Source organism: Corticium candelabrum, chromosome 4 (genome assembly GCF_963422355.1).
Source record: "Corticium candelabrum chromosome 4, ooCorCand1.1, whole genome shotgun sequence".
Classification (NCBI taxonomy): Eukaryota; Metazoa; Porifera; class Homoscleromorpha; order Homosclerophorida; family Plakinidae; genus Corticium; species Corticium candelabrum.
In genome coordinates, this window is record NC_085088.1 from 999,901 (window position 1) to 1,020,434 (window position 20,534).

The 20,534-nt window shown below is 43.3% G+C and overlaps 1 protein-coding gene across 3 annotated transcripts; it reads right to left on the reverse strand.

Moving 5' to 3' along the window:
- Positions 1-77: 77 nt before the first annotated feature.
- On the reverse strand, positions 78-20,525 carry LOC134178187 (reelin-like). 3 transcript variants are annotated; one of them, XM_062645004.1, is made up of 41 exons: positions 20,439-20,525; positions 20,244-20,383; positions 19,938-20,163; positions 19,707-19,859; positions 18,597-18,730; positions 18,211-18,533; positions 17,994-18,147; positions 17,650-17,889; positions 17,393-17,576; positions 16,947-17,324; positions 16,598-16,891; positions 16,404-16,531; positions 16,156-16,322; positions 15,802-16,094; positions 15,352-15,738; positions 15,136-15,287; positions 14,939-15,069; positions 14,426-14,637; positions 14,189-14,350; positions 14,024-14,130; positions 13,902-13,968; positions 12,494-13,834; positions 11,362-12,438; positions 11,019-11,298; positions 10,172-10,959; positions 9,392-10,105; positions 9,166-9,306; positions 8,917-9,091; positions 8,301-8,846; positions 7,997-8,220; positions 7,543-7,917; positions 7,057-7,473; positions 6,893-6,988; positions 6,656-6,831; positions 6,356-6,594; positions 5,960-6,286; positions 5,791-5,892; positions 5,351-5,723; positions 5,130-5,286; positions 4,896-5,065; positions 78-4,823 (listed from the first exon to the last, which is right to left on the reverse strand). In XM_062645004.1, the coding sequence occupies exons 6-41, from the start codon at positions 18,349-18,351 to the stop codon at positions 283-285; spliced, it is 15,456 nt and encodes a 5,151-aa protein (XP_062500988.1). In that variant the 5' UTR covers positions 18,352-18,533; positions 18,597-18,730; positions 19,707-19,859; positions 19,938-20,163; positions 20,244-20,383; positions 20,439-20,525; the 3' UTR covers positions 78-282. The 3 variants fall into 3 exon arrangements, with proteins under 3 accessions (XP_062500988.1, XP_062500987.1, XP_062500989.1); XM_062645003.1 differs by lacking the exons at positions 19,707-19,859; positions 19,938-20,163; positions 20,244-20,383; positions 20,439-20,525 and adding an exon at positions 19,101-19,429; XM_062645005.1 differs by lacking the exons at positions 19,707-19,859; positions 19,938-20,163; positions 20,244-20,383; positions 20,439-20,525 and adding an exon at positions 19,136-19,196.
- Between the last annotated feature and the right edge of the window lie 9 nt (positions 20,526-20,534).

The window sequence follows — 20,534 nt, forward strand, 5'->3', positions numbered from 1 at the left end:
ATTTAATTGAAAAATTTCAGGTAACTAAAATCTGAAACATCACGATAGGATGGACACACACATAGGTAGCCTGGAAGTGATTTGTTATACAGTCGTACTGTTTATGTTTTGTGCAACCATCAGCTATGTTTTCTCAACATATGTACTTGCATAATTGTTCAAGCAAACAAGACGTACATGTAACAATATTGACTCAAAGCTATGCACACTGCGGGTTTCCAAACACTAAGCAGAGATGCTGCTAATATGCAAATCAAAGCACAGCAGATTTTGTTCCATTAATCACTCTGGTTCAGCGTGAGCACCAGTTGCACCTGCCGAAGAATCAAACGGAGACACAACAAAGTTGTTTAGATCAGCTTCCATGTCATCGATAGGTTGGTCAAATGCAATAGGTTGTCTCTTCGCTCGTTCGTCTCCAAAGTCATGCTCACTATACATTGGGTTGGGAAAGTGGCTTGCCCCATAAGCATCAGGTCCATCAAATTTGTAGGCCCCAACACGTCTTCTGTAGAGAACAACAATTCCTAGAATAACGACTAAAAGAAGAACTCCTCCAATGGCAGCCACAACATATACCCATATGGGCAGACTACTGTTACTGCCAGAATTCTCTCCAGATACTCCACCGGGACTGCGGGGTTCTTTAGTTGGTTCCAATTCACAGGTATCTCCACGATATCCAAGCGTGCACTTGCAATAGAAGGCACCAGTCTGCTCATTGGTTGTACAAATGCCATCATTTCGGCATGGATTTGGTTGACATTGAGTTATAGGAGGCTGTGTAGGTGGGATTTCACACGTAGGACCACTGTAGCCTTCAGCACAGTTACATACAACAAGATTAGTTTGAGGCCTGATCGTACATTTGCCATTGTGAAGACATGGGTTGGGTTCACAAGACTCAAGTGGACGACAAGGGGAGCCATTAAAGCCAGCACGGCACTTGCAAGTATAGTCAGCTCCATTAGCTGTGCATACTTCATTTTGTCCACATGGTTTCCGCTGGCAAGGTGAAACTGGAATATCACAGTATTGTCCTGTAAATGTATCAGGACACTGGCACCTTCCTTCGTTACATATTCCCTTGTTCAGACATGGATTTGGATCACAAACCACAGGAGCCAGTGTTGGTTCAGCACTTGGAGATGGGGTAGGTGCAGAGCACGTCTGTCCAGTAAACCCAGTACGTGTACAATCACATTGAAACTGGTTTAGTTTGTCTTGACACACACCACCATTCTGACAAGGAGACGATTGGCATTCATTGATATCTATACCACAAAGTTGCCCAGTGTAGCCAGGAACACAGATACATGTAAATGTATTTCCGTTTGAAACACACACTGCTTTATTCTGACAAGGATTTTCTGACGATGTTTTTCCACAAGGATTAATAATAGGTACAGAGCACGTCTGTCCACTAAATCCAGTATTCGCACAATCACACTGAAACTGGTTTAGTTTGTCTTGACACGTACCACCATTCTGACAAGGAGATGATTGGCATTCGTCGATATCTACACTACAATTTTGCCCAGTGTAGCCAGGAACACAGATACATGTATATGCCTTTCCTTTTGAAACACATGCTGCATTATTCTTACAAGGATTTTCTGACGATGTTTTTCCACAAGGATTAATAATAGGTACAGAGCACGTCTGTCCACTGAATCCTGTACTTGCACAATCACACTGAAACTGATTTAGTTTGTCTCGACACACACCATTGTTCTGACAAGGAGATGATTTGCATTCATCAATATCTACACTACAATTTTGCCCAGTGTAGCCAGGAATACAAACACATGTATATGTCTTTCCATTTGGAACACACACTGCTTTATTCTTACAAGGATTTTCTGACAACGTTTCTCCGCAAGGATTAGGTGGAGTAGTAGGAGTTGGAATAGGTGTTTCACATGTAGCTCCCTCATACCCAGTGTTGTCACAGTTGCAATAATAGCCATTGTCTCTGTCACTGCATTTGCCATTGTTTTGACAAGGATTTGATTGGCACTCATCAATGTTCGTGTCGCACTGCGTTCCGGTAAACCCAGGAGCACACAAACAGAAGTATGACCCATCCAACTCCGTTGCACATACTCCTCCATTGTGGCAGGGATTGGGAGAGCACTGTGGTGGAATCATAGTCTCACAATGCTGACCGGTTGTCAAGATAGGACAGATACACTCATATCCACCAAAATAATTGTTACAACGTCCTCCGTTCTGGCAAATGCCAGCAGTTATCTTACATTCATTGTAGTCTTTGTCACACTGATCTCCATACAAAGTACTAGGGCACTGACAGAAAAATGATCCTGTTCCAGGTCTGCCCTGACACGTTCCTCCGTTGTGGCAGTAAAACTTACGGCTATCACATGGATCGATAGCAATATCACATGTTGTACCAGTGTAATATTGTGGGCATGTACAGCTGTATCCTCCAAGAAGAGTGTTGCATGTTGCTCCATTTTTGCAAGGCTGTTGTACACTGCAGTAGTCAATCATCGTCTCACAAGCGAGACCAGTGTATCCACTCTGGCACTGACAGGTGTAGGTATATGACTGCAGATCGATGACATTACACTGACCTCGCCCACTACAGGTGACATTGTAGTAGGTGCACGGACTGATCTGGTTTTCACACTGCTTGCCGTTGTAGCGTGGCGTACACAAGCACTTAAACTTGCCATCCACACTGTTCTGACATGTTCCCAAGTTCATACAAGGATTCTTGGCACATTGATTGACGGTGACTGGAGTCTGACAGTATGTCCCAGTGTAATTACCGACGCAAACACAGCGGAAAGCGCCTCCTGACAAGACGTGGCAAGCACCATCATTATGACACGGGTCACTGATGCATCCGCTCGTATATTGAGTGCAATTCGATCCCGAGTAACCCAAGAGGCACTGACAAGTATAGCCACCTACTTTACTCACACAGGTGCCACCATTTTGACAAGGAGACGGTTTACAGAAATTCACTGCATTTTCACAACGAACACCATTAAAACCTCCAGGGCAGGTACAACGAAAGCCACCAAATTTGGTGTCGGTGCATGTGCCTCCATTCCTACAAGGTTGCTTTAAACATGCTGAAATCTCTGTCTCACAATTAACCCCTGTAGTTGATGATTTACAGTTACATACATAACCACCAATTCTGTTGACACAGACTCCTTCATTCATACATGGGATTGAGAGGCATTCATTAATGTCCTGATCACACAGTAGACCTGTTACTCCCAGAGGACATTTACAGCTGTAACCATTAACTTTCGAAACACACGTAGCTCCACTGGCGCAGGGATTAGAAGAGCAATAGTCGATTTCTGTTTCACAACGAATGCCAGTGTAACCAAGTAGACACGAGCAGCTGTAGCGACCTATTTCATTTATGCATTTTCCGTTGTAACATGCTACACTTCCATTCTGTTGTGCTTGACTACATTCGTCAATATCAGTACCACATTGAACACCAGAATATCCCTGATCACATTTGCACTTAAAACCAAGGCTTCCCAATGACATACATGCACCATGAATGCAAGGACTCGACAAGCAACTGTTAACAGTTGCATTGCAGACTTCACCTGTGAATCCACTTGGACATGTGCACGAGAACTGGTTGATACCATCGGTACACGTGCCACCATTTAAGCAAGGTTTGATACGACATTCATCTACATTCGTGCTGCACAATGTGTCAGAAAATCCAGGAACACATTGACAATCAAAATATCCGACACGGTCAAAACACGTACCGCCATTCTGACAAGGAGAAGACGCACACTCGTTCACCTCTGTCTCACACTGTTCACCGGTGAAGCCACCTGGACAATAACAAGTAAATGCAGATGGGAATGACACACACGTTCCGCCATTCAAACACGGGTTAGATGAACAAGTCGGTGGAGGTATTTCACACTGTTTTCCTTTGAATCCCGAAAGACACTGACAGGCAAAACTGCCATCTGCATTGTTTACACACGTGGCATTATTGAGGCAAGGATAGCTGGAACACGGTAGAATCTCTGTTTCACATAGCTTGCCAGTAAAGCGAAGTCCACAGTTACACGTATAAAAACCGATAAAATTTACACACTGGCCCCCATTAGCGCATGGTGAAGAAGCACAGTTATTTATGATGTCTGTACAGTTTTGTCCCGTGTAGCCAGACGCACACGTGCATGAATACCCGCCCAAGAGAGAGACACACGTAGAGTCAGATTGACAAGGTTGAGCAAGGCAGTAGTCAATCATTGTCTCACAGTAGTCTCCATTGTATCCTTTAGGACACGAGCACGCATACGAATTTATAGCATCCATACACGTCCCCAAATTTTGACACGGGCTCGAAGCACATTCATCAATGTTTACATCACAGTTGGTTCCAGTGAAACCTGCAGCACACTGACAGATTGGACCTGTTAACGTAGAGATGCAAGTAGCACCATTCAAACAAGGAGCCGTGGCACAGTAATCAATCTGGCTCTCGCAATTGAGACCCTCATAGCCGGCAGTACAATTGCAGATGTAGCTGGTCGCATTAGCACCACAGAATGTTGAAATGTCTGGACAACATCCACCTAGTCCAGGAGAGAAACGTGAGCAGCCGGCATCACATTGGCATGCCAAACCTCGAATGAATTGTCCGCAGCGACCAATGCATGAGTCTGTAAGATACTTATGGCTTGGGTAGAAAGCCAAATCTTCACACGTGCCATTGTTTTGACATGGGAAAGACACACACGCACTCGTGGAAATATCACAAAAGCGTCCAGAGTAGCCAAGAGGACAGACACAGACAAAATCTGTAGAAAACATGAATGCTCGTTAACAAATTGATTGACACGTTGTCGCATTGCAATTTGCAATTTGCTTACCATCGCCACTGTCTACACAAGTGGCACCGTTTGTACACGGTTCCGCAAAACATGGGCTGATCTTTTGCTCGCATTGCAAGCCAGAAAATCCAGGAGGACACGTACAGAAATGTGAACCAATGCCGTCTTCAGTACACGTTCCATTGTTCTGACAATTGTTAGTCAAACAGCTTTACATGATAATAGAAACTATCAACATGAGTCACAAATAATTCAGAGTTCCAAGTTTCTCACCTGCCGCCGATCATAATGTCATCGATTGTCCAAACATTTCTATTTGCCCCATCATTTTGGTACTGTGTCCATTGGAAGCGAACACCGTTTCCTCTGGCATCGGCAGGCAAAGTAGCAGAGATGTTAAATGTTTGCAAATTCCTGTACTGCAAGTAGCCTACACAAGCAAAGTAAAGTAGTACATGTTTTGATTAATTTGATAAAATGATTTGTTTCATTACCAAATATCATGATTTGTGACCAGGTGACACCACCATTTTTCGAATAGCTCAGATAAACATCCTGTCCTTTCCTGGCTGCATCACACCCGGCCCCACCCAAAACAAAAGTAAACTGGAAAGTGCTTAAGAAGCGAGTGTCAAGATCAACTGTCATAATCTGACGAAGTGCCGACACTCCATTCATTACAATCAAGCTGCCAACTGACGACGAACACGGTGTTCCAATACTACCACCAATGACAGACGCCCATTGAGCTCGTTTACGCAGATCCCATGGACTATCAAACAAATCAGTCAAAGTATGGCTAAAGCCACCGGCCACTGTACGGCAAGACGAGCCCAAATAGCCAAAATCGCAAACACAACGTCCACTCTGCAAACAAGAAATCATTTCGTAATCGATCAAAACACAGCTGTATGTTTCTAATGTTAGAACCCACCACACATAGTCCGTGTCCCGAACAGAAGTTCGGACAACTTGGGCCAATCTCGACGTTGTCAATGGCAAACGGTTGAGTGCTTGGAGAGTAACTACCGCCACCCTGCAAATCAGGCATCTTAGAACATGAGACATCAGTTTGAGTGTTTGTGTGTCTATCTATCCCATACCTGTATGAGCCTGAATCGCGTACGTTCAGTAAGTTGCACAGATGTTGTCATTAGTGACACTGTTACTCTACTCCACAGGTCATTTCCATGCCAGAACCAACGACTCGGAGAGGCCAAGTCTCTAGACGACTGACAGGTAGGTAGTTTTGAACTGCTACCACCGGGAGGAAGACAGTACGTGTTGACCGTCGTCCAAGTTGTAGTGGCCTCGTTTGACATTTGCAACTCAACGTACGAATTGACAGACACATCGCTGCCATTACAGCTAAATATCAAATCAAATTGCAACTGGTAGTTGGGAGGTGGATCAAATGAAGAAATTGTGATCTGTTGATATTAATTAAACAGCATTGTTACACAACGATAACGGTTGACAATCTAATTGAAAGGAATTACGTTGCCTATTGCCCACGTGTCAGAACCCTGTTGACTATAACTTGCTTGCCTCCAGCGGAATCGAGTCGCATTCGTTTTTGCAGTATTTGGTAGATTGATGAGGACAGTGCTGTAGGATCCGTAACCATTGTATGCCAAGTCTTTAAGTTGTGTCCAACTGTTGCCTTTGTCTGTCGAGAATTCAAGTTTCACGCTCTCTGATGGATTGTCAGCAGGTTCGCACAGGAAGGAGGTTCCACCTAAATTATAGTGTTTATAAACAAAGCTGTTGTTTCAAGCGTGAATCTTTGTTTGACAAACCAATGACAATATTGAATGAGATGTAGTCGGCAGATGTCGTGCTGTAGTCATTGGTGACCAATTGTCTCGTTATAGTTCCTTGAGCGTTTCCTCCATTGAATAGAATCACATTGGCAGTACCGCTCGATGTACATGGCCGTCCTAAAGCTCCACCACTCAGTTCGTAAAATGAAGATCTTAGAAGGAAACAAACTACTGTATAGTAGTAAACAACAACAATGTATGAATAGTGTATACTTCGTATCAGTGTCACCATTCCATGTATAGACTGACGTAGAATATCGTTTTAAGAGAAGCTCTCTGGTAGTAGCTGATCTTACTGACGATGAACCACTAAACAAGAAACAACCATTGGATCACACAGCAAGTATACTGATGGCCAAACTGAGACATTAACTTACCTAAACACAAGAGCACGACTGGTGGAACGGCAATAGGTGCCGACTGTGGCGCCATGGTAGAACACCCAGTTGTTCTCATTGATTGGATCAAAATTATCAGACATTGTCATCGGATTTACGTCTTCGCCACCAAAGTATACGTCATCAATAGCCCATTCGTCCTGATTTGCTCCACTGTTCTGTGGCTGCCACCAGACAAATATGACTGATCGTGCCCGTACAGTATTCGGCAACAGCAATTGAGCAAACATCGGTGTCCTATATCCATTATACGTGTAACGTCTAAAGAATGACCACGTAATTCCACCGTTGAGAGAGTAAATAAGAAGAACTCCTTCGTTTGGCAAATTAGAGGAATCACATCGGTTCGAAATACTAGTACTGCTGCTGCCAATGCGAATATAAAACTGTAACAACCTGAAAAAATTGCATTAGTCACGCTGCAAGTAGACATTCAAATAGACAACGAAGTAAACTTAGACTAACCGTGTGTTTGTCAAATCAAGTTCCACTGTTCTTGCCGCTCTGATTCCTGCTTGACTGAAATAGAATGAATTACCTGATGACAGTGTACTGCAGCCAGTCCCAATATCACCACCAATAAACAACCATTTACTACTGTCCAAGCCCTTCTCAAAGTCATCTTTCAGTGTTACACGACGAGGAATGGCAGCAGTGAAGCAATCATTGCCACTGTATCCGGGATCGCATATACAATACGGCAATGTGCCGTTCAACACACAACGACCATGATTACTGCACATATTAGGGCAAGGAGGTCCAATGTAGACGTTATTAATAGCCCAAGTCGGTGTTGCACTAGTCGCAGTTGAACTCTGTTGCCACAGGAACGTCGTTTGACTACACAGAAATTACACAACACACACACGCTCATCAAACACCGGCAATCAAAGATATAAAAATTTGTGTGATTGCTTACTTGGAGATTGCATCGTCAGGAATGATAAGATTCACTCTTCCCCAATTGCTGTACAGTCCATCGGCATAATACACAGAGCCAAGATCAGGTTGACAAGATGTTGCCAACTGTTCCTGAAGCCCACAAAATGCAGTGAGCTGAGAAACAGGTTTGCCAGAATTGTTTTCATAGTTCAGAATAATCGGTGAAGCCTGACCGCTGATACTGCCACAACCAACGTTGATCTACAGATAGATAAAAGTGAATAAAAACGTTGAACAGACAATAGAACTATTGTCCAACGTCCATAATTTAATTTACGTACCTCGAACTGAATGACATCGCCTCGTGAGAGTCGAAGTGTCTGAGTAATGGCATCGTGTTGTGCTCCATCTGTGCCTGACTTGAAGACGAGAGCGTTGTCAGATGAGCCACAGTATTGCTCCACTACTGCACTAGGAGTGAACAACCACTGACTGCTTGTGATGGGGTCAAAGGTTTCATACAAATAACGAGCTGAAGTACCACCACCTCCAATATACAAGTTGTCTAGAGCCCATTCGTCTTGATTTGCCCCACTGTTATACGGTTGCCACCATCGGAAACGAACTCCATCATCTTGGGCATCAGTTGGCAAAGAAAGTTCAACTAGTTGTTTACTACGATACAAATTGTAGGCGTAGAGATACAAGAATCGCCACGACACGCCTGCGTCTTTGGAATACTGGAATACGACGCCCTCGTGATTGCTGTCAGTTCGGTCACAAGAGTCAGAGCTAGACGTGGACGTTCCTCCTACACGAATATAGAAACGAACAAACGTGGCACGACGAGTATCCAGATCAACGGTGATCACTTCACGAAGTCCGGCCTGAATAAAATATGAGCAACTGTCAGACAAGAATAATTGATTAGTTACTAACTAGGACATGATCCAATACCTCTGAAAAATACAATGTTTTCCCATTAGCAAGAGGGCCACAACCCGTTGCTAAGGAACCCCCAATCATAGAACTCCACTTGCTCCTTAGCAGATCATCCTCAAACTCTTCTTTCAATTCTGTTGGCAACGTTTGTGTTGGACTGCAACTAGTACCACCAAATCCGCTGTCACATCTTAACGTGCACAATAAAAACAAAATTGAATTTAGTCAATTAACATACAAAGCAAGTAGTAAATTAATTCTTACAAGCAGGTACCATCAGGTTGGCAAGTGCCATGACCTGAACACAAGTTCAGGCAAGACCCACCAATGTATAAGTTATCAATTGCCCATGGAGTGTCACGGTAAGTGTGTGCTTGTCGCCATCTCAAGCTGATTGACGTTCCCCTGCAACAAACACGTAGATAAGATTTGTAAGGTTTGAGACTTTCCTAACTATTTGGAAGAAAAGAAATGCAAAGATGACACTTACACAGACAATACAGGTAAAGGAACGATAACCCTTCTCCACTCTTTGTATTCTGTCGAGTAATATGTCGTCGCACGAGCATAGAGATTTGGATTGTTGTTGCAGCTTCTATCTCCTGGATAACACTGAGGCCTGAGACTACTCCACGCTGTACCAATTCCAGCATTCGTGTTGTATTCAACGATGACAGGATTTATCTGACCGTACGAACCGCGACATCTCAAAAGCAGATCGAATTGTACTTCATATGGTCCAGTCATATTAATAGTTATCGGTCCTGTCTGAACAGCAGCAATGCTCGTTACGTTTTGGAGCAAAACTTGAGACTTTCGCGAGCACACATTTACAGCAGTTGATCCGGCACCCAAGGTCACCCACTTGCCTGATGCAAGTATGAAAGCTCTACGCTCTTCAAATGTCTCGAAAAAGTTACCAAACACACCAGAACCAATAAACACATCATCAATAGACCACACATCATAATTAGGGCCACCGCTGTTTGATGGCTGCAGCCAACGGAATCTGGTTGACAACGATTGAGCACTCAACGGTAAGAGTCCAGAGATCACAGTTGGTGTTAAGGCACTGTTGTATTGGAAAGTTTGTAGTGTCGTCCAAGTAATGCCACCATTTGTAGAATATTGGAATGCTATCCCTTGACCACTAGTAGGCCTCCTACATGAGCCTCCTCCTAATCTGAGAGTAAATTGGTAACCTCTAGACAGACAGAATATGAATTAACGAAACACTATAGAACAAAAATAATTAATAATTAATATATACTTGGTAGCGAGTGTGTTCATGTCTACAGTGATGGCTTGACGATGGATCCCGCTGTTGAAGACTAAACTATTGCCGGTTGCAATTACACCACAATCCCGACCCACGTGACCTCCTACAACCAGTAGCCAGTCATTGGGAGAAAGAGAGGATTCGAAATCTTGTTGAAATGTTGTACGTAAAATATCCACAATGACAGAGCAGTTTGGACCCGAATATCCAACATCACAAATACAGTTTCCTGCGCCGGTGCACTGTCCATGGCCATTGCAACCAGCAGAGCAGTTCGAACCGATGTAGATATTATCGACTGCCCAGTATTCGTTGGCATAAATAGGAAGCTGTTGAATCCAGCGAAACTGTACAGGAGACCTAAGAGCTGTGATTGAACTGCTTAGTGCTACTGTTATTCTTCTCCAATTTCTAAAGCTATCAAAGTAGTAATTGCTTTCAAAGTCAACCGGTGAGCAAGTCTGCCCGCTCGTTCTACACACGTCCTTGACAGACCGCCACGAATTTCCGTCGTTGAAAGAATACTGAAGTTGTATAGCTTTGTTATATGTAAATGTCGAGTTGCAACCCATCACCATAGAAAACTGAATGATAGCCCCAGATGAAACAATGATGTTACCACTAACAAGTGAACGGTCGCTGCCCGGTCCGTAAAACTGCAGTGACGGAGCATAGATATGATTGTAGCAAATGCTACTACCGACTGTAGAGCCTCGATAGTAAGTCCAATAATCGACATTGAGTGGATTGAAATTTTCTACAATTTCAGTCAAGTTTGCCTGCCAAGAGTACACAAAGTCAAGAAAACGTTAGACAAGTACTGTGGTCCATTACTCACCGGATAAACTCCAATGAAGACATCATCAATAGCCCAGTGATCACAACAAGAACCGCTATGTTGTGACTGCCACCAACGGAAGCGTGTACTGTTGGTTCTAGATCCTATGGGAAGGTTCTGAAAGAACAGTGTTGATGACCTGAATAAATTATATCTAAGAACGGTGACTAGCTTCCAAGTAATTCCAGCATTGGTCGAATACTGCAGCAAGACGTCCTCATTACTGTCTGCAGTCTCACAACTACCACCCTTCCCAATAACAACTTCAAACTGAATAAATCTGAGAGCAAAATACAAACATACACGTAAGACAAACACAAATAAAATTACATGCAATACTTACGCTTCTGTGGTAACGTTAATGTCCGCCGTTTCAGCCAATCGTAATTCACTGCCACTGAAGTAGAGCGACTGACCGGTTCCGACAGTGCCACAAAGTGTGCCAATTGTGCCACCACTGACAGCCGTCCATAACGTGGAAGACAACGAACCACTATCAAAGTCATCCTTAAACTGCTTTGGAATAGAATTCGGAACCACTGGTACGCAACTGGAACCTCCAAAGCCGGGATCGCAATCACAAGTTCCCAGAGCGGTACAATTACCATGTCCGGAGCACATGTTAGGACAACCATCACCAATATATACGTTTGCAATAGCCCAAGATGACGTGGAAGTAAATCTAGTTTGAGACCAACTTAGTACAGTACTCGGTGAGAGGACAGCAGTCGGCAGTGGGACGGTCACACGTCTCCACGATTGGAATAGCAACCATGAATAAGACGTGCCATAATCATAGTCACCGGTACTACACTGACCATACAAGCACTGGTTCACAACAGATTGAAATAGCCTGGAGCCCAGTGCATATCTCAACTGAACATAATACGACCTTCCCGAGCCTTGGTTTGCTCCACAGCCGATATTCAACCAGAACTGAACAAATTTGCTAGACGACGTGGCGTTGAGGTATAATGGTTGAGTGATGAGACTCCTAGAGCCTCCGTAGCCCTTTGAGTTGTCAAAGACTAAAGTATTAGAACGATTACAATACGATCCATTGTGCCCATTCACGTTGTATGACCACTGGGATAGATCGATGTCTGGCGTAAAACTGTCATACAAACTGAATGCATATGGTAGATTGCCACCGATGTAAATCTTGTCGATTGACCAAATATCAGAATTGGTACCAGAGTTTGATAACTGTATCCACCGGAAACGAGTGGAAACTGTCCTGGCTACGGCAGGTAGTATGTACAGCACGTAGTCGGCAGTCGTATATTGGTTATATTGAATGACAAGACCACTTGTCCAAGTGACACCGCCATCAATCGAGTATTGCAAGATTACGCTTTCAGACTGTGAAGACGGTCGACTACAAGCGCCTCCACCCATTTGAATATAGAACAACATATATCTAAAGAACATGAAATTACAGCAAAGTGCCTGCAAAGAACAAGTGCAAACCTTACGTTTGAGCTGTCAGATTAAGATCTCGTGTTAGTGCCAAGCGAGAACCCGCCTTATAAAACGAAAATGAGTTTCCTGCAGCAATGATGCCGCACCGAGTGCCGATGTCTCCTCCCTCTAACAACAACCAGTTGTTTTGTAAGGTAATCTGACTTTCAAAGTCTTCAGAAATTGACGTCGGTGGTTCGACAATCGGCCTGCAATCGAACCCTTCGTAACCATAATCGCAATCACAAACCAAATCCGTGTTATTTGAGTTGGTCCGACACTGTCCATGTCCATTGCAGAAACTGGGACAAGCGGCTCCAATGAATACATTGTCAATGGCCCAAGTATATGCGGTAGAGTACGACGACTGATACCAACGGAATCTCGTCTGACTACCAACCACTGCAGGAGGAGGAGAAACCGATACACGTCTCCAGTCTCTAAACTCCCCTGCACGATATGAGGTTGCTGTGTAGTAATTACTACCACACAGAGAACTGCCTGGATTGCAACTGTTGCTAAGCAAAGACCACGTCTTGCCACGATCTGTTGAATATTGCAATTGTACGTTGTATTGATCCGAGCTGAAATCGCTACCACAGCCGATGTTCAAGTCAAAAATTATTTTGGTAGTGGACGATACCACGAGATCGCGTGTTGAGATAAAGCGTTGACCCACACTGCCTCCAAAAACTATTGCGTTGCCTGTCGTTGTACCATTAGGAGCTCTGTTTGAGCAATATGATTGTACTTGACCATTGGGATAGAAGAGCCAGTTACCATCATCAATTGGATCAAACCTCTCTTCTAAAATCACTTTGTTGGTAGCAATACCACCGATAAAAACATCACCCAGTACCCACTCATCTTTGTTTAATCCTTGATTATGCGGTTGCCACCATCGAAATCGAGTTGCAGTGCTGCGAGCACCAGTAGGGAGGTCGACAACAACATAACCAGGGCTTGTGTAAGCGTTGTAAGCCAATTCCTTCAGTAGTTGCCACGTTAATCCTCCATCATTTGAATGATGGACTAAGACTCCTTCATCTTGGCTGTCGACTACATTACAAGTAGTGGACGATGATGTGTAGGTACCGATACGAATACGAAATTGCAGATACTGTGTATCCGTAGTGTTCATGTCTACTGAGATGATTTGACGAGGTCCAGAATCAGCAAATAGAAGAGCACTTGGTCCAGAAACGGGACCACAGCGAACAGGCTGAGTTCCGGTAACACCTTGATACAATAACCAGTTGTTGGGGTCAACTATGCCACTAGTAAAGTCGTCTTTCAGCTCAGAAGGCAAATTCATTGATACGCTGCAGTCATATCCCGTATAGCTAACATCACAACTAACCAGAGCAAAGTCGTATATATAAATAGAAAAAACTACATAGAAATATGTTGAATATTACTTACACACAACTTCCTGCCATACACCGACCATGTCCAGAGCAAAACAATGGACAATCGTGACCGATATATACTACAATGTACAGACAGCATTTAGTGCAAGAAAAGGATTATTTTGATTATTTTACTTTCGTCAATTGCCCAAGGTACCGACGATGACAACGACTGATACCAACGAAACTGACTGGCTTGAGTAACAGCAACAGGAGGCAAGGCAATAGTCACACGCTGCCATCTGCCAACATCAGTCATCATTAAAAATGCACCACAATGCTGTGAACAATGGCACCAACCCGTCATTTCTCCCACTGCTACTGCTGCTGCTGCCACTGCTGCTGTAGTAAACTGAAGACTTTTGATAAATCTTAGAAGTGCATGATCCGGGTACACACTCTTGCTCTACGTTACTCCATTTTGTAACAGTCGAGTCATGCGCAATAAAATCAAATGAGATACTGAAAAGAGACGAAATCGAGCAAACTCTAAATATGTCACTCTCTGTATTAAACATAAGCTGTGATCTACATTACCTGCCACTGTTGGATGACGTGTATTGTCCACAGCCAACGTTGATGTCGAATTGTGCGACATAGCGAGCTGTGTTGACATCTTGGATGACAACAATGCTATCGATACTCCACACATCCGTGTCGTGTCCGTCATTGCTGTTCTGTACCCATCTTAAACGTGTAGCAGGCGTCCTTGCTGTGTCAGGTAGAGTTTCTGTTACCTTCTGAGGATCCTAAAATGCACAATACGGTAAACTAAACTGTTATAGTAGTAAATGAAGCTTTATTCTACTCACTTCAGAGCTACGAGCGTATGTGCATGTAGTGTGTGTGTGTGTGTGTGTGTGTGTGTGTGTGTGTGTGTGTGTGTGTGTGTGTGTGTGTGTGTGTGTGTGTGTGTGTTCATGCATGCGTGTGAGTGTGTGTGTGTGTGTGTGTGTGTGCATGCGCGTGCAAATGTGCGCGCGCGTGTGTGTGTGTGTGTGTGCCGGCGTCAGCAATATATAGCTATAGCAACTAGCCATTGAGCATTACCTTGTATTGGTTAAACTGATATGTTTCCCAAAGAGTCCAGTTTTGACCCGAATCAGTTGAATAGTAGAACTCTACACTTTCTGTCAACTGTTCTGCATTATCACAATAGCGTCCTTTTAGTGGATCTCCACCTAGTCAACACAGTAACATTGTTGGTAATGTAGACAACCGACTCATATAGATAGTAACACACATACCAATCAATAAATAGAATTGAACTTCGTTCGCTAGGGTAGTGTCTATGTCTGTTGTAGTCAGTTGCCTTGAGCCAGCATTCCGAAACACTATGGCGTTTCCGCTGTCAACACTGCCACATTGAGAAGACAACTGTCCGCCTGTTGCAGACCATCTATAAACAGACAGAACACATCAACGCACACCTACATTAACGCCAACAACAGTGGAGTGATTACCCGGATGGAAGAGAGTTATCAAATGAAGCATTGACCGCGATAACTGGTCTTATGGTTACAGTGAAAATCTTAGTAGTGGCATACTGTTGACCTCCACCGGTACCATCAAAGTACAACACAGGAGATACAGCACTACAGTTGCCCGTGACAACTTGCCCACCTGGGTAAAACACCCAGTTGCTCTCATCAATAGGATCAAAACTCTCAAGCAATTGTGAGCCATTCACTCTGTCGTAACCACCGATCAACAGGTCGTCGATCGCCCAAGCAGCTTCACCCGCTCTAAACACACCAAATTGCCACATACGAAAGCGAGTGAACGTCGTTCTAGCAGCAACAGGTACAGCAATATTGATGACTGACACCGATCTGTACGTGTAATAATATCTAACAAACAAAGGCATCACACATTTGTGTCATCTTATACATGTATATTAATACACACAAGACCTTAAATCTTGTAGAACTGTCCAGGTGATGCCACCGTCTGTCGAGTAGTCAACAATTGGAACTTGGCTATTATATCTCATTGCAGCACAAACACTACTCGAGGATGACGAGCCAGTGATGTAAGTGAATTGAATTAAGCGTACATTTGAAGCGTTCATATCGGCTGTCACTATCTCACGTTCACCAGCCAGATTGAATGTCATTGCACTGCTAGATGCTACCACACCACAGTCACTACCCAGTCGACCGCCTGTAAACGATAGAGATGACAATACAGTCTGATCAAAGCGTTCCTACATATCAACACAATATAAAAATGCGTCCAAAGGCAAGTACACTGGATGATCGATTGACTTTGATTTGTGTTGGTTTGCTGACACTGTAGAAACTGCATTGTAACCCCGTGTAGCCAAAATCACACACACACGTTGAGTTGAAACTACAGCGACCGTGGCCAGAACAGAGACCAGGACAACCTTCACCCATATACACATTGTCAATGGCCCATTCGTATGCAGTGCCTGAATAAGAGGAGACAAAGCAACAAGTATAGAAGAACTACTACAGATCGACTAAACTGATCAACCAGTGCATGCTCTTACTTGATGAATATCCCATCCACCTCAGTTGAACATTTAATGAAGAAGAGCTTGCCAGTTGCGTGTCTTTAAGCAACATACTCACTCTTCTCCACTTACTAAACAGTCCAGATCGGTAAATAGACTGCCGCCTGTACAACAAGATGTTGACGTGGTTCAACGTCATATAATACAAAGCTAAATGAGATTGTCGCTACCTGTATGAGCCACAGCCAGTAGAGAGTGGAGAACAACCGTTGTCTAGTGTTCTCCAACTCCTACCACTGTCAGTAGAGAACTGAAGAGTTACATAAGCAGTACTCGATGAAATGGTCTGAGCACAGTCGACAACAATTTCAAACTGGATATAAGTAGAGCTCGTCAGTGTCAATGTTGAGGTGCTGGCATAACGAGATGTAGCAGCGTACAAATATGAAAAATGCAAAGTATTAGTAATACTAGAGCAGAAAGGTTCGACCCTAGCTCCTGGGTAAAACTTCCACAGCTCTTGACTTCAAACAAAACAAAATAAGATTCTTGACAATAGAGTCATACACATTGGCTAACCTGATGGGATCAAACGTGTCTGCAAATGGAAGAGTAGTAAGCGCAGAATCAATGTAGACGTCGTCTAGAGCCCACACATCCAAGTTGGATCCACTAGCTTTTGGTTGGTACCACCGGATTCTTGTCGATGGTGTCTTCGTTGCATTGATCAAAACAATGTTTTGCTGAGATGGATTCGCACCACTGTTGTAAGCAAACGTTTTCATCAAGTTCCATGTCACTCCTCCATTTATTGAATATTGTAGATAGATGTCCTCTGTGTTGTCTGTTGGACGTGCACAGCCAGTCCTGCTCGAGCCAACTTGGATAGTAAATTGCAGGGCAGTCGCCGAGGTAAGATCCAAGTCAACCGTCTCTAGGAGACGAGATCTCCCTAAACTAACACACAATGATAGCGACCTTACTACTTTATTAGTGAAATAGTGTTTCATTCATTTTGTTATTACTTAAACACCATAGAGTTGCCCGACTCTACAGTACCACATGTGATGCCGGTCGAGCCTCCAGCAATCCATCCCCACTTGCTGCTTGACAAATCATCTTCAAACGATTCGTTGAAAAAGCTCGGCCGATTCTGAGTGACTGTCTCGCATGACTTCCCACTGTATCCAGAATCACACTGACACACACCTACATGCACACACACAGAGACCAAGATGAGTATGTAGTATTCGTTAGTGGCTCATCACAACAACGTCTATACCGCAGATGCAGTAGCCCCATTTTCCGTCTGCGTCATAATTGGAAGTTGTTGAACACCACAGTTGATTGTCGATCGATTCTCGTCCAGCCCGTGTACACCCGTGATATGTGTTGTTGGCGTATGTAAATGACTTGGCACACGGCTGACCGTCACTATTACCACCACACACCAGACCCTGATAGTGTCCTCGTGGTTTCGTACAGCTTCCGTGACCATTGCACAATCCAGGACATTGGATACCTGACACCATATACAAAGCAATTGGTCAGAAATCTTAGTAAAATAATTAATTAATTAAATTAATTAATTAATTTAACGCATTGTTATAAAACTTTGTGTCTTACCAAGATACAAATCATCAATAGCCCATTGTAAGCCTACAGCAGTTGATGGCTGTCTCCATCTGATTTCTGTGTGATTTGAAATGGCAGATGCAGGAAGCAAGACTGATAAACGCCTCCACTTTGTGAAGAGAAACGATGAGTATTGACTGTTTATCTGTAGTCATCAACAATTAATTGCTTAGACAACACAGCACAATCAATTGGCATGATTTCATACCAAAGCCTGAGTACAAGAAGAAGAACCGGGTTGACAGCCTGCCTCAACAAGGGCCCAAGTCTGACCAAAATTGACGGAATATTCCAGTTGGACATCATAGCTAGCAGACTGCTGCTGTGTGTAAGGAATACCGCATCCCATGCAAAGCTTAAATTCTACTAGATAATTACGGTTGTACGCAGATCCATAAATGCGAACGTGATCGAGAGCCCATTCATCAAAATTGGAACCGCTATTTGACAACTGCCTCCAACGAATGTAGGATGCTTTGCTTTGAGCAGTAACTGGTATGGCAACTGTAACCGTTGTAGCATCTGTATACTCTACATAAATTAATGTTAACAAATTAATTATTGATGATCATATCATATCTGTAATGATCTTACTATTATAATCCAGTTTAATAATTTGATTGTAAGATGATGAGGATTGGACTCGATATTCAACAACTACGTCCTCTCCCGAATCAGCTGTTTCACACCCGGATGCACCACCAATACGTACGCGAAATGACAGAGTTCTAGATAAACAGTTTCACAAATAAAAATGAGGACAAGACCTACATATTAGTAAGTTAGTATTTGATTGTCTTGATGTGTCCACGATTATTTGCTTGTATTTATTTTATTGAGCACAATCTTGTTTGTTATTTAATTAATCAAAAACTTAACTGCTTAGTGTAGACTTAGATACTACTAAATTTCGATTCTAATGTATTCTTACTTATTTCTAAAAGCATGCAGTCGTAGTGTTTCACTGATACTAGGTTTTGGCATACTACCATACAGATACCTCGGTTTCTGACACTGACATTTCAATTATATGTTGTGGTATTACTGTTAATCAAAAAGAGCACTGATTAAAAAACAAAAGCCTAGCCTTGTCTTCACCTCAACATTAGTACTTTACTCGTCTACGACACCACCTCCTCGATAAGACGATGAAGTTGCCGAGCCCGGGAATGTCTGATGGAAGTCGTACTGCTGCCCTTTCTGCATCGCTTTGTTGATCGTTGACTGCTGCTTGTCTTGTCTACACCCCTTTTCTAACATTCTCCGGCAGCCTAGATTGGTCAGGGTTCTTTCTCTGCAGGTGTTTCTACGATTTGAGGTATTCTTTTAAGCCCTTGAGCTTGTTCCACCTCTCGAAACACTTTCTGAGCAAATTTCATTGTTGTCTACTGCTGATATCGCAAAATAAGACCAAACGCTACCGACACGTCAGTCGTTATCCGGTAACCCTTGAGGTGCCAGACCTATGCGCGAGGTGTCGGTTTACCCAGTACCGATACCGCGGTACCAATACCATACCAGTATTTGTGGGACACTAAATTTTAAAGCACGTATGAGAAGATTTAATAAAATTTTTAGGTTAGATAACTAGCTAGGCCGTTGGCTAGATTCATTCTTCTTTACAATTTGCATTTGTTAAGTTTGTTCCACTTATTAATATTAATTAAATTTGAATTTAAAAAGTTAACAGATTTATCAACTCACTGAGCAAATGACAAATCTAGAAGTTGCGTTTCAATATATCTGGTGCCGCTCAATCCAAAGAAGGCTGCTTGTGAGCTGTAGCCAGCAAGATCAATACTGCCACAGTCTGGAGTAGCGATAGTGCCACCGGAAATTGATAGCCACTTTGTACCACTAGAGTTACATTCAGAAACAATATTACTTTTCAGATTTTTAAAACTAGGCAAATAATAGTAGAATTGCTTTGCTTACCCGAACGTTGGTCGTGGATAGAAGTCTTCGCTAAACAGAGCCGTTCCTGTAATTGGTAACGGTACCGGTGGGGAGACTGGAGTAGCGCCGATAATGCGAACATGATCGAGTGCCCACTCGTCAAAGTTAGAGCCAGTGTTTGACAACTGACGCCAACGCAAAACAGTACTAGATGTCTTCACGACTGTAGGCAAAGTGATGGTGACAGTCTTAGCTGTGAGATAGTCTGGGTACAATCGTTACAAGATGCTCAATTACATATTGATAGACTTGGACTACTTTTATACTGTTGATAATGATACTGACCGTTGTAATTCAGTGTCCGTATTTGAGTAAACGTACTTGAGCTTTGCAATTTATACTCGACGACCACATCTTCTCCAACGTCTGCTGTCTCACACGTACTGGATGAAGTACCGCCAATCAGAATACGAAATGACAGCGTTCTAAAATAGGAAATAGCATAACACTATGCAAACGCTGTCTTTGCCTGATATGTACTTGGCATTTCGGAGGTCGAGAGCGACCGTTTCAATGTAACGCGATCCGGACTGCTGGAAGAATGCCGCTTGACTGCTAAAGCCAGAAAGATCGATA